This window comes from Vanellus vanellus, assembly GCF_965231255.1.
Source record: "Vanellus vanellus genome assembly, chromosome: 14".
Lineage (NCBI taxonomy): Eukaryota > Metazoa > Chordata > Aves > Charadriiformes > Charadriidae > Vanellus > Vanellus vanellus.
Window position 1 is genome coordinate 2,251,944 of NC_138919.1, and position 14,529 is coordinate 2,266,472.

The window sequence follows — 14,529 nt, forward strand, 5'->3', positions numbered from 1 at the left end:
CGCGTTCGCTCTGCCCAGACACGGGATGAAAAGCAGACGTAAACCAGGAAAGCTGGGGACAGGCTGCTGCCTTCGACCCTTCTTTCCTGCCGGGGTTTTTAACAAAGATCTAGAAAGTAAGATGAATGGAACTAGGAAATGTAACATTAAGGACCCGCTTCCTCGCCAGGAGGGGAAACGGTGCCAGGGGAGACTTGCTGACCGCGGGGAAAAGCGGAAAAGGGAAAGGTGCGAGAGCACAGCCGGGAGGGAGAGACGTGCAGAAGCGGCTGGGGTCAGCTCGGGGAGCAGCCCGAGTGGCGGGGCACGGGGGTACCGCCGTCACCCAAACCGAGCTGCCGATGCCTCTGCCGCACCTCTGCCCCGCTCGGAAACGAGCAAAGAGAAACCCAGTAACGGGGGAGGGCAATCTCCCTCCCGAGCCGGGCAGAGGCAGGCGGGACAGTTAAAGATAAGCCTGGGTATGTTCTTAAATGCACAACGACACGGGAAGAGGAGGGATGGTGAAGCTGAGGAAGGAAAGATGAACACCAGGCGGCACGGAGAGGGGATGGACCCTCTGCCCCAGCGATTCAGAACGAACCCCGCGGCTTTTCCTGCGCGGGCAGGGATAAAAACACCCACGAGGAAAGGGCGACTGGCACCACACGGGACGGTCCCGCAGGACACAGCGTTAAAGCCCAGGGTGGGGGTTACCTGCAGCCGCCCCCCGGGAACTCCCCAAAGCCCCCGAACGAGCCCCGGCGAAGTCAAGCGCTGAGGATTACGCTGAGTAAAGTGAAAGAGAACCAAGAGCGTTGGCTAAAGCGGCCGGCTTTTTTGGGGTGCTGCAGAAATCCCTCTGAGCGGGTGGTACAGCCCCGTCCAGTCCTTTAGAGACACACGACGGTGACGCTGGGGAGGAGACAGCCCCGCGGGACGTGCCCTTCCAGGGACCCCTTCCCCACTCCACGTGCCTCCCACTAAGGCACTGGCAGGATGGAGCTGGGGGAAAGCACCCCTAATTCTGTGCCGGAAGAAATCAGGTTGACGCCAGCCTCCGAGCTGCGTGCAGGAGTGAAAAAAAAAAAAACCCACCCCATTTCCGAAAAAACCAGCTATGGCAAACTCTTATCAGAATTCAACCGCAATCTTATTTCGACAACCTTCCCTCCGCGGTCCCGGCAGCTAAACGGCAATACGAGTCGGAGCTTACCTTGCTACCTTCTTGCTTGAGAGTCGTTTATTCGGACTGCGGAACGAAATAAAAACAGGAAAGAGTTAGGAAAGCTGACAGCGGAGAGAGCAAGGGAAAACAGGAAACTTTAAGCACTCCGGGGCACATCCTTCGCCGCGGCAGGGGAGCGCCCGGGCAGCATGCACCTCCCGCGCGGCACGGCCACCCCCGGCGGACGGCAGGCGAGGAAACCGTTCACGTCGTCGAACAACGCGGTGATAACCGACCGAAGGGACTAACGCCGCAGGGAAACCTCACCGCTTCCAGCACCGGTGTCCTCTCACCGCCTGATCCCCGTCCTGAAAACCGATCCCTAAGGGAAAGCGCTAAGAATAGCAGACGGCAGCTCGAGCCCCGTCTCCTGCGTCCCGCAGCACCCCAGCCCTCCTGCCACCCCTCCTTCCACCCCGTGACCTCCCCTGCCCGGTGGCGGCGGGGGGGGGGGACACACGGAGCACCTCCTCCCCGCCAACGGGGCACTTCCACCCTTCCGCACGCCGCTTCGCGCTTCGCCCAAAGATTATTCTCGCTATTTGGCTCCGGATCACCGGAGAGTCGCTGCCTCCTCGTAGCTCAGAGATTTTTAGGAGCTGTTGATGGTGTCCCTTTATGGATTTTTAAGCGCGGGCACTGTTATAACCACTGGGGAGGGGTATGAGCTCAACTTTTGGCTCCGTGTATGCCTGAGCCGGCTGCCACCATACCACAGCGGTCAGGTTTTATAGCTGACACTCAGCGTGACCCAGGGCACGAAGAGCCGTGGTCTGTGCGTTCCCCTGCGCCTGGGGCTCTGCGGGCTCTCCCCGCTGAGAAAAACCACACACACAAAAAAAAAAAAAAAAAAAAAAAAAAAGGCTTTTTTTTGAGAAATGGCTACTTGCTAAGATGCTCCTTCCAGTCCTCCGGCGGCGATGGATGCAGCGAAGTAAGCGGGGCTTGGATCTCTTGTCTTTCACCCAAACACGCGCTGTTGTCAAACAGATGCCACCGGGAGGCATCGGGGCCACGGAAATCGTCGCTGGATGGCGACAGCAAGCACGGCTCTAGCCTGCGCGGAGAAGCAGCGATGGCATTCGCCGGTGCTTAGCTCGGTTTAAAGGAAAATAAATAAATAAAAATCCTCTGGGAGCTCATTCCTGCCCAGAGCTGCAACAATTATGTTAATTCTTAGAAGGAGGAATTAAAAATAGCTTAGGATAATTTTCTTTTTTAAAAAACAACAACAACAACAACAACAAAACCCCAACAATGACCGAGCAGGGGCTGTTGTTGGGGTTACGAGCCCTCGTGTCAAAGCCCGGATTCCCAAGGAGCGCAAGAGCCGCTGCTGGCCGGGCTTCAAGGACGCTCAGCGCCCGCCCGAGGGGAGGAGGTCAGGTCCTCGTGTTTGCCACCAATTGGAACGAGTCACGTACGTCCCCAGCGCCGGAGAGAGAGAGAAAATAATATTTTTCTCTTATCGGAAAGCAGCGCCGGCACCCGCGGGCCTCTCCGGAGGGGATGAGACACACCGCCTCTGCTTCAAGGGCGTTAAAACAAAACGTACTTTTACAAAAAGCGGTTCATCGCAAGCTCCTGGCGGATTTCTTCCCTGCCTTGCCCCGCCGCGGGCTCAGGCAGCAGTGTCCCGACGCCGGGACCAGGCTCCAAACCTTCTTCCAAGCGTAAAACGCCGCGTATACGCCCACAGCCTCCAAAAGTGAGGCCGTTACATGGTGTCTTGGGCTTCACCCCCACTGTTGGCGTCCTCCGGAGCGGGTGCCTTCAGGCTTTGCCTCCCAGGCACAGTACGAGGCTGCTTGGCCCAGAATTTGGTCCAGTTTCTGCTGCTTTCTTCGCCTGTGGTCTAGGAGCACAGTCTAGGACTCGTCCCGTTGCACTGAGGGCTTGGCGTTGCTGGTGATGCTGGGAGCAAAGAAGAGGTCCTGCCACATCCTGCGTGCCACACGGGGACACCTCTCATGTCCTCATCGCAGAGAGGGTGGGCAAAGCCCCTTCCATCGGGTGGGTGGACCAAATTCCCAGCAAAATTCTACACGGGGAAACCCTGAAAGCGGATGGAGGAACCACACCTACTCGCCCTGAGCCCAAAGGGCACGTGTTAAATCAAAACTTACGGAATTCCCACCGCGACACCACGGGACGGGGAAACCTCCTCTGGAAATCCTGTCCATCACGGGAGGCTCCGAGGTGTCACTTCAGCTTTGCAGGTAAATTTGACGGAGAAAGCCTGAAATGGAGCGGGGCTACCGGTGCATCCAGGGAAGTCCAGGATTCTGCTTAAAAACTACATAACCTGAGACTTGTCGCTGACCCTCAAGGCCTCCAACAGCAAAGGCAACTCTTTACCGGAGAAAGAAAAAGGGAGAGAAGTACTTTTTCCATTAAAAAATGGCTGGTCAAGCTGCTATTTGTTTTCCCATATAGCTAGACAGCCCAGGAGAGCTCCCGTGTCACCCCGTCCTTGTAGAGGACGGACAAAAGACCAAGACCGTGACCAAAAACCAGGCTTGAAAAAGCCCACCAGGTGCGAGAAGAACGATTATTACTAATGCCGTCATCCTTCCGCTCAGAGGGATGCAAACAGGTCTGCAAAAAACCAACCAAACAAATAGAAATCCCTCCCCACCGGCCGCTGGCTGGTAGATCTCAAACGTCACGTTCAAAAAAGCTCATGAAGTTCCTACGCGAAGGCCCCAACATCTATCACGTCTACCCGGCGAGTGGTGGCACGGAGGCGGGCGGGCAGCTGGCGAAGCTGGGCGAAACAAGAATTTACTGGTGCAAAGCGAAAGCGTCTGCAGGAGAGGTCCCACAGAGAGGCAAGCTGATGTTTCCCGGTTCCTGCTGCAGCGGGAGGACGGGCTCTACCTGCCCTTCCAGGTTGAACCAGTAACTCGGGCGTGTCTCCGTGCCGGGGATCACCGGCCAGAAGACCTGGCAGGCTTTTCCTCGGTGACAGAAATACTGTACATGATCGGCTCACGGCTACAAGTCCCGACGTAAGGACTGCATTACTCGGAGTGTGGAGAAGGACCCACCACTCAGCAGGACATGCAAAGAGGGCGCCCAGAGCAGAAGGGAAGACTCTCATCGTCTGTCAGCCTCCGTGGCTCAGACTAAGGGAAACATGTAGGGATAGGACGAGGGGGAACGGCTTCAAACTGGAAGAGGGGAGATTTAGATGAGATATCAGGAAGAAATTTTTCACTCTGAGGGTGGTGAGGCACTGGCATAGGTTGCCCAGAGAAGTTATGGAAGCTCCATCCCTGGAGGTATTCATGGCCAGGTTGGATGGGGCTTGGAGCAACCTGGGCTGGTGGGAGGTGTCCCTGCCCAGGGCAGGGGGATGGGACTCGATGATCTTCAATGTCCCTTCCAACCCAAACCATTCTATGATTCCGCTCACCCTCCATAACGTCATTACAACCTTTAGCGCCTGGAGGGGCTCACTTTGGCGAAATTCATCCCCTCTCGCAACCAGGACAACGCACCAGCAAAGGAAAGCTGTGCGAGACTGGGAGAGTCTTCCCTTCCAGAACGTTCATCCCCGACAGTGAAACGGCCACACACAAGCCCAATTACCTATTCATTTCAAGATCATTCAGGCGAGCAGAAAGATCCTCGAGGCGGTTGATTTGTTTGTGGCACTGGCTACAGTAAAACTCAAATGCTTCATCTGCGATAATGCTGTGCAGTTTCGCAGCGAGCGGATTGGCGCTAGAGAAATCACAAGGGTCATTTTAACAGGACAGAACAGACAGGGGCGATTTTCATCCGTGGCTTCCACAAGCTGAGGGTACGTTGGGGCCGGGGGTGGGGGGGAGCTTTTGGCGCGAGATACAAAGATTTGCCGTTAAAAACGATAGGGCGGATTGGGCCACCCCCCCCGCCTTGATTTTAGAAGCCAAATGGCAGCGAACACGGAGTTGCTATAAATTAGCAGGACTTTCACCGCCCTCCTCCCAGAGATTTCGAGCTCGGCCCGTGTTTCCAAACCCCTGCGCCAGCCGGCTCTCGTGGAGGATCCCCCCCCACCACCCCCCCACCCTCCCCGAGACCCCCGGAAAGGCACGGTGCGTGCTTTCCACAAACCTACGGGACTGTAAAGTTTATTTTCCGATATGATTTGCCAAGCAACCCGGTGTCGGGAGGCTCCAGCAACGCTCCTGGGTTTGCCTCGGGTAAACGCAGACCCAAGTCACGCACCGCCGGATCGGGCGCCGGGAGCGAGAGCCGAATCCTCTGGTGGGTGGCACCGTTTTCCGACGGGATGCTTTAAAAATAGAGCATGGGGGCTGCTGCGCACCCACCGTTGGTAACGCGGAGAGTCAGGTTTTTACGGCAAAGAGCTCCACTTTTAAGCTAAATTCAAAAACGGCGGTTGCGATTCATCGGCTGTCTCCTACGAAGCGAAGCACAGTGCAGCTAAGCAGCAGCGTCGCCTTACAGTGGGGAAGGTCATTTGGGAAGGCGACGTGGGGGTCTACGGGACTTTAACAGCCCGGGGAGCTAACGGGTCCGCTCAGAGTTTCATTTTTGGGTGCCGACGTGGAAAGCAAGCTGCCGAGGCGTTCACCGACGCTTGGCGAACCATCTCCCCCACCTGCTGTGACTTGGGCAGGACAGAGTTTGGCCAAGGGATTCCCAAGAGCCAAGAGTCGGCGTCACTTTGGGGCCAAATCCTTCCCGCGGGGGGAGGGTGGGGGGAACCCCACGCTTCTGGAAGCCACGGACTTTAATCAAAGAAAGGTTAATAGTGAAAAAAAACCAAAGCAGTTCAATAAGACAGACAGGTAAAGGTGTGAGCAAACACAAGCGAGCTTAAAACCAAAAGGCATCGGAAAGGGCTATAGTCAACCCCGTGATACAGTTCCACACTGGCAAGTCCTGACCCAGGAGATGCTGAGCGCCCGGGACAGCCCCGGAGGGGTCCCCTGGCTCCAGCACCTTTGCATAACCCCTCATTGACGCGTTTTCGGTGGCAGTGGGGTGTCACCAGCCCAGCCACCCCCAGGGTCAGGCCTCTGAGTTTGTGCCGTCTGTACAGTATTTCCGAGCCCCCTTAGAACAGGCAACTGGGCAACGCTAAGTGCCGAATTGCTCATCTTTTCCCATTCCTGGGAAAAAAAAAAAAAAAAAAAAAATTGAAAAACACTCCCCCGATCCTCTAAGGGCAGGTTTGGACCCAGCAGTCAGTTGAGTCGCTCAGGCTTTGCGCGGGGTTAAGAGGCGAGAGAAGCTTTGCGGCACGTGGAAGAAGCGACGGGGCCGTTGGCGGGCTCCGTCCCCGCGCCCGCCTGCTCGTCAGCCCCGCTCGCCGCGTCTCCTTCGCCGCCGCCGGCGGGCAGACACGGCTCGCCCGGCCGCGCGCATCCCTGGGCGAGGCGCGAACCCGAATCTCGCCAGTATTAATCAAAACGGGGAAAGAAGGGTAGAGGAGAACCCACGGGCCAGCCTGGCGACTCTTCGGGGGCGCGCGGGCAGACTTGGCCTCCGGCTGGGTTGGTCGCTTGCCCGCGGAGGGGGCGAGAGCTCCACCGCGTGGAGGGGGCTCGGGGCGTCCCCAACCTACCCCTCGTGGCAAGGCGGCGCGTGCAGCCTTCCCGCCTCCTCCCTCCACCTCGGGGGGGTACCGTTCGTCTTCCGCGGGTCAGCGGGGCCTTACCGACGCAGCCCCGAAACGGGTGCGCGCGAGGAGCTTTTCCCGGCAGTCGCCGCTCACGTGGCACCGAGCGCGGCAGAGAGACTTCTCTTACCGGATGGACGTGCCAGGGAAGAGGTGGCAATCCAAGAGGAAGGAACACACATAGTAGGACTAAGCGGGAAAACGCAATACTCCATAGCGTTCCCTGAAGGCTCTTGGGTGAAGGATGTTCACCTCCGGAGCTGTGGCAGGAAGATTTGCCAACGTTATTCCCACTTGTGGACTCTCGTAACACGGAAAGGGTGCGCGGCGATGTGACTGTTTACAAGCGATAGCGTTCCTCGTACTCAACCCACAGCCAACGCCCCCCGTTCAGCCTGAACCAGAGACGTCCTGTAGTTCTTTAAGGTTTCGCTACGTTTGAACGCAGCGGGGAGGCAGGGCCGCCTTCAGCAAAACAGCACAACCTCAGAGAACGATCAGCTGAGGACCTTCACGCACGCAACGATAACCCAAGGTAAGGGCTAGACCTCAAAGGAGTGAGGGAATCCTCCGTTTCCAACAGAACCGCCTTCTTAACTCCGGAGTTTTTGCAGGGTTTACCCGCAGCCTGCCTCCCTAGCAAGCCACCAGCAGCGAGTCTGCGGCGTAAACCAGCAAGAGCTGCGCGGCCACGTGCCGAGCGAAGCCCTGCCGGCAGAGGAAAGATGCTGCAGAGCACGACGTGGCGGATAAGATCCAAAGAGACGGAGCAGCGGAGGGGAGACGGTGACCTGGCAGAGCAAGATTTGAACCCTGGGAGTGGAGATAACCTGGGAGCCGCGAAGCGACGTTAAAGAAAAAGCGTAACTGATTGCAAAGCTCTTTTAGGTGAGTATTTTCTTGGACTGGGTCCTTCTGGACTAGGTCGGGGGCGCAGACTCAAAGAGAAACTCAAAACGAACACTAAGGCTGGTTTTTATCCCAGAGCGCTTCCTCTGCTGCCGCAGCAGGACAGACGGCCGTAGCAGGGACTTCTGCGCGGAGCAATCGAAGGAAAAGAGGGGACGGGCGACGTGTCCCTTCCGCTGAAGGGCATCCCATCGCATCAAGCGCTGGAGCACCCGTTTCCTGACGTAACGGGGGGTTAGGGGCGTGCTTTTACAGCAACGCTCTCCTATTGCGGGTTTAGTCAACGTCTTCAAAATTGCTGTTGCACCAGCAGAAAAAAAAAAAAAAAAAAAAAAAAAGTCAGCCCTGACCCCCGGCAAAGCGTCGGTGCGGAGATGTGACAGCAGCTCTTCCCCGTCAGCCCTCTGCCACCAGACCAGCCCAAACTTTACGAAGGGCTTTGGGAAGATGGTAGAAAAGCAGACAGCAAAAAAAAATAAAAAAAAAAAGAACAAAGAAAAGTAATAACAAGTTTATGCTGCTGCAGAAAGTCACAAACGTGTATCGTCCCAAAGGGAAAAAAAAAAGTATGTTCTTCAACAGAAGCGTGCGGCTGGCAGGGACCTCTCCTGCCTCGCGCGGAGACGATGGAGGAACGCGTCCCCGGTGTTCTCTGTCATCACAGAGGTGCTCTGTGGGCCACAGCAGCAGATGATCGTTCCAGTTTTTACATTTTTCCCTTAGAAAGTAAGTATTGACGGGGTTTCGTACTGTCGTACCAGCTCCTCAGCTCACCCCGCGGGGGCTGGGAAGCCAACCTTCGCCGGGTTGCAGACCCTAACGCCAGGGGCGCGGGAAAACGCGACAGCCCGCTTCTTGCTCCGCGCATCCCTTTAGGCTGCCTAGAGAAGGGAGGCTGCCGCAGCTTGGGCGGATCCAACCAAGCATCAGCTCAAAGCCAAAAATACAAGCGGAAGAGAGAAAGAAAGAAAAAAAAAAACAACCAATGTCATCCAACAGGAACCGAGGGTAAAGCTGCACGGTGGTTTTCTCCACCGGAAGGTTCTGCGTGGAGCCACATCCCTAAATTATAGGAGTGGGAAGGTGATGCTGCTCTGGACGCGTGTGAAAGACAGACTGCTCTTCCCCCTGCTGCCGGGCACCAGTGCCTCTGGATGGGAGAGTGGGCACTGCTCAGGAAAAGGAAAGACTGAGCGAGGAGTCTCCTCTTCCACTTCCCAGCAGATTATCCCGTCGTAGCCAAAGTTTGCCCGGAATTCCCTCTTGCAGGCCGACTGCTGTGCCAACCCCAAGGAAAAACCTCACACCCACAAAGGCAAAGACGCTAAGCAAGCGAAACCGGCGAAAACGCGGCCAGCGCAGCGCCGAGCCTTACCTGGGAGAGAGGAACGAGGAGCTGTTAAAGCTGCTTTCCCCATTACACAAGCGCTCGGAGAACAAATCTGCTTCATTCCCTTCGCCGTAATCCTCAAAATGCTCCTCTCCGCTAATGACCGTCACGATGGAGTGGCTGAGGTCCGAGCCCAGGGGCAGGTCGTGCGGATGGGATCTGCGGCAGCAGAGAGGAAGAACGTTAGAGGGCGGCCACCGCAGCCCCACTGCCCAGGCTACGTCCGCCATCCAAAATCGCCTCCCCCGTTTCGGCAGCTCTTCCTTACGACGCGATTCAGCCCCGCGGCCTCATACGCCGAAGGGCGCCACCGGGAACTTGGCGGCAATTTATCAATTTATTTTTCACCGCAAACCGACTCTTTTTGCTCGGCGTGGCCCAAACACCCCCTAAATGCGTTTTGAATTACACCGTCAGCCTTCACGCCGGGCTCACGCTCGCTGTATAATCCTATCGAGAACCCAACACCGCGGTTTAACACTGTAACACCCCCCCCTCCATGACACAAATCCCGGGTGCTTACAGGCAGCTGCCCACCCCGGCAGCGCCAGCCCCCCGGCAAGACGAAGGAGCCCATTTCCCTCTTCCTGCTGGAAAAACCCTGTACCCGCTCGTGCCAATCCCGGGGAGGAGGGGGAACACCGTTTCATGTGTTTTTAACACCGGACCCAGAGGGCTGTAGCGTGTGAAGCATCAGCCTAAACCCTGAACAGATCCAGCACAGGTCCCGGGACGTCCCTGGCTTCGGAGAGGGGACACAGCTCAGCGCAGGAGTCACAGCTTCTCGAAGCGTCTTTCCACGTGCGAAGCGTTGTACGAAGTCAAACCCCCACGGCAGAACGTGCCCATTCTGAGGACTTTCCTGCCCAGGACCGTAGAGGTTTTAAAATTAAGCCGGAGGGGAAAAACCAGAGGGGATTCGTAAGAACCAGGCTGTGAAATCAGCCCACGTGTCTACGAGCCACAGGTATGTTTTTGGGGGGGGGGGGGAGGAATAGAACCCCTCTCCTCTCCGAAATTCAATGCTGACAACAACAACAACAAAAGATTCCATTACTATAAAAATCGCTATTTCAGGCTACGCCCCCATCTTCATCCACTGGCTGGGAGAGGGAAAACGGGGCTATGACTAGATTGCTGTACTAAATCAGAAAGAAAAAAAGATTACAGATAAGCCATTTATGACAAAACCCTGCACCATCTGAAGGATTTGCCCTTATCCTGTTAATAAAAAAAAAAAAAAAAAAACCAACATGTCAACCCTGCAGCCAAACCGGCAGCGGATCTCTGTTTAACCGCATACAAGTCCGGTCCAGCTCGTGGGCATCCGCACATCTTCTTCCTGTGCCGGAGAAGCGCCGTTATTCCCGCCGCGGGATGCGTCGGGAGCCCGTCCTCCCCGGCGGCGAGTCAGACGCACGCTGCACCCAGCGGACCGCCGCCGCCGAAAGCATCGGAAATCTTTCCGGGAATAGAAGGCAGGGGGTGGAATTTGTAACCGGTGAGCAAAACCCGAGGCCAAATCTCTCGATTCGGGGCTGCGGGTTTGACCGTACAGAAGCAGATCCGATCAGGCACCTGGAAACCCCTCAGCCAGGGATGCTTCGGGCTATAAATAGTAGGAGTATTTCGTATATACCTCCTGGGAGTCTGTTGAGCCTCAACAGCTACGGAAAAGCGGCGTCGAGGCTTTGGTTCCGTCCACCAGCTGCTCGTGCTCGCTGACTGTCCCCTGGAAGAGCTCTGGGCACTACAGGTGTAAAACTGTTGTCCTACCGGGGGTTTCCACGGCACTAAAACCACTTGGGAATACACTTCCAGAGGTTTCCGACTCAAATCTTGAAGCGAAACGAACTTTTTCCTTGATTTTTTTTTTTTTTTTTCCCCCCCGCTATCTGGAATTTGCGCACATTTAACGCACCCGGCAACATGTACCCCCGGAGCTCGGACAGAGCGCCCGGAGGACACCCGACCTTCCCGAGCCCACACTGGGAATAGCAGGGAAGCCTCGAGAACAACCTCATCTTAAAAAAAAAAACCCAAAAAACCAACAACAAGCCAACCAAAAATCCCAAGCGAAATATTTTGTACCTACAGGCAGGTGAATCCGAGGCACGGCATTCTCCCCAGAGGATGAAAACGCACGCAGGCTGCCATGGCCGCTCCGGAGACCTCCTGCTCAGCGGTTCGGGAGCTCAGCAGCCGATTATATCCCGATTTAACTGTCACTGAGCTGAACGCGCTCGGGCGAGGAGAGCCGGAGCCAGCTAATCCCATTTTTTCCCTAATCCGCAGCACCCTTTCAGCCCCGGAGCCGAGTGCCCAGCAGCACTGACCGCTCACTGCATCTCCGATGTGTCCCCCCCACCCCCCAGGATGTGATATTTGGGGGGTGGGATTTGGGAAAAGCCCGGTGCTTTTTTAAAAGCAATAGGAACTGTAAAGCACCCACCACGGCACCAAGCCTGGGCGACGCGTTTTTGGCCAGAAAAATTCTGTGTATTAGCAGAGCTTAAGCGACGACGGTTCAGAGGTTTTGGAGCAGATTGGTGCTCTTGGGTCACTATTTAAAGGAGTTATCCCCCTCCTTTCCCGCCTGCCAGCATCCCAGTTTCACCCCAAAAAACCCCGTTTTTCTTGCGAAAACTAAGAAAGGAGGCAGGCCCAGGAGCAGTTTCGCCAGCAGCGGTTCAGAGCCCGGGAAGATGATCTTAGCTCACGTTTCTGTGCTCCAGGCGCAAGTTTTAAACTAGTTATTACAGGAGGTGGTGGCAGATCAAAGGGCGCACGCGTGTTTAGGAAAAACAAGGATAGGACGAGTTCCCCTCCTGACTTGAAAATTATACGTTGCGTTTCTGGCTTAAGTGATAGATTAAAAACAGCGAGTATCTCAGGTGTTTGGATCACCTGAGAACTTACTTTAGAGGTTAAAGATGTTAATGAGGGTACAGAAGTTCTCCCAAGGCAAGCAACGATTAACTCAAAGAGACTGCCAGGCTGAGCTCCAAAACAGCCTACACATGGTGCGGTCTAATTATTATCATTATTCTTGAAGAAGAGCTATTTTTGGTCTTGCGTGAAGTTCCAAAGAACAAACCAACCAGTTTCAGCAAGACAGACTCGGCCCACTTTATTTTAAATCCTCGGGGCTGCCTCTCCCTCGGTCCTCGCCTGCTCCCAGTTTGCCAAAGTTTCCTGCCCTGCGGGGTGAGTTTCGCTCCCAACTCACCCATGCTCCGGCTCTTCGATGGGATCCGTGAACTCCGAGTGCACGGTGGAGTCGATGGCACTGTCCGTTTCTACTTCGTCGTGCATCTCGTGATGGACTAGCGTGCTGGTGTCTTCATCCGTGAAGGTTTCGCACTCGCTGTACGTGCTCTCCGAGCCCATGTAAGCACTGTCGGTCACCTCATTTGCCTGGTAGGACAAAAAAAAAAAACAAAAAAAAAAAACACACAAGAGGAAAAAAAATAAGATATTGTGGCTATGGGGTTTCGTTGCACAGCAGGACAAAGCACGTACGGGACAGCTAATTACGGCTGCGTCGCATTTCTAAGCGCAGAAATCCAACCTCCCAACACCAGCGTGAGCCGTACCCCACGTCCAGGCGCTGCACCATCTCCAGGTCCACGGATCGAGCAGCCGCCCCGCGGTGCACCACCGTCTTTGGGCCCCCCGTGCTTTGCAACAACAGGGTTTGGCAAACAGATTATAAAAATATATCCTAAAAAAGAGGCAGAGGGAGATTTTGGGGCAAGCGAGTATGGATTTGTCAAGTCCGGGAGGGATTACCCGCTGCTCACTCAGCGCTTCTGACCACCGGTGCTTTCACCCACTCCATTTTAGGAGGACACATTATTCATCTGAACCCTCTCCCCCCCTTCAAAACTACCCGTTAGCTCTTAAAGCACTTTCCCCTCCACCCCCTTCTAATAACACGAGGGCACCTTCCATCACTCAACAGCAAATAAGTTGATTCATAAATCTTCGTTATGGCATCTAATTGGCAGGGGGGGCCTCAGCAGGACACTCAAATCACCCCACTTCTGCTGGAACAGCACCTTGAATGATTTGCGCTACTTCCCCACATCCGTTACCCGCCGGAGGCTTTGGGAAAGAAGCACGAGTTGGTTTTTAAGACACCACGCTACGAGCACGGGGGATTGGGTTTTCCTCCCAGTTCTGCCCCTCGGGCAGTTCCTCTTCGGTCCTGCCCGCTTGCTCGTACGCCGCGGGGAGGGACGGTCCTCCCTGGACACACGCGGTGCTGAGCCCGGAACCATCCCCGCATTCGGAGGAGAGCCGCGGCAGCGCTAGAAGAAACATCCTCCTTTAGGATGGAGCAATCAAAGGATTAGGATGCCCATCAAAGCGTCAGCATTTATGGGATTTCCCCAGCGCGCCTTCGAAGAAATTGCATCATTTTTGGCTCCGGGATCTCAAACCGCGGTGGGATCTGCCAGTGCTGAGCTCCAGCTGATCCCCTGTCACCGGAGGTGTCGGGCAGAGGGATGGCAGCCCTCCTGCCTTGACCTCAAGAGGAAGAAAAAAAAAAAAAAAAGATGCTCGTGAAAAGCCATTCGCTCCATCTGGAGTTCCCCCAACGGGATGAAACTTGCGGCGGGACCGGCGGCACCCCCCGCAGCACGGCGGCGGGGCAGAGCAGCAGCTTTCGGACCGCGGGCACCAAGGGCGAAGCAAAACCTCTCTGCCTCTGCCAGAGAGCACCACAGAGCCTGCTTTCAGCGCTTTCTCCAAGGATTTTTAAGAAAACGGGATTTCGCAAAGCCCTGTGCTACAGCAGCTGGAAAGCAAACACAGACGTACCGTGCTTGCGACGGCGGATTGAAAAAAATTACATTCGAGCTGTTTGTTCAAAGCAGGGTACGTAGGTGGCAGGACGGAATAGTCCTGCTCATTGCGGCAGACGTTGGTGTCCGGTAGAAGAGCGGCTTTTATGGCACGTGCCGTATCTGTACGGCAAGGAGAGCACCAGACCAAAAGAGACAAAGGTCCTCCTGCCACCGTGTTGCCTAGACTTCGCAAACGCTGCTCTCGCCAGCCTCATTCTCCTCTTTCGGGGAAATACTCCACACCCCAAAGAACTTCTGCAGCTTTCACTGCTGCGAAGTGGCTCAAGACACGACCAACGCCTCATTTCGTATTGCCCACGAATTCCCAGGCTGCCCCAACCCACGTGAGGTCAAAAAGGGACAGCAAGAACTTGCCCAGGTGGCTCTGAAAAACCTAAAGGGATGGATGGAGAACTGCTCAACAGCAGTTCCTGTCCTACCTGGATACTGGGGAGCAGAGCAGAGCGACCGAGTCAACAACCATAGCACTGCTCCCTGCCGAGTGCTCTCATCAGCATGGCAACCCCCAGCA

General features: G+C 55.6%; 1 protein-coding gene across 1 annotated transcript in view; it reads right to left on the reverse strand.

Moving 5' to 3' along the window:
• RAB11FIP3 (RAB11 family interacting protein 3) overlaps positions 1-14,529 on the reverse strand; it is a 45,472-nt gene that overhangs the window by 16,131 nt on the left and 14,812 nt on the right. Inside the window, exons 2-5 of the mRNA XM_082490281.1 lie at positions 12,374-12,561; positions 9,130-9,303; positions 4,802-4,936; positions 1,196-1,231 (exon numbers count right to left, since the gene is read on the reverse strand). Of these exons, the coding sequence (XP_082346407.1) occupies positions 1,196-1,231; positions 4,802-4,936; positions 9,130-9,303; positions 12,374-12,561 (533 nt within the window). The remainder of the gene's footprint in view (positions 1-1,195; positions 1,232-4,801; positions 4,937-9,129; positions 9,304-12,373; positions 12,562-14,529) is intronic.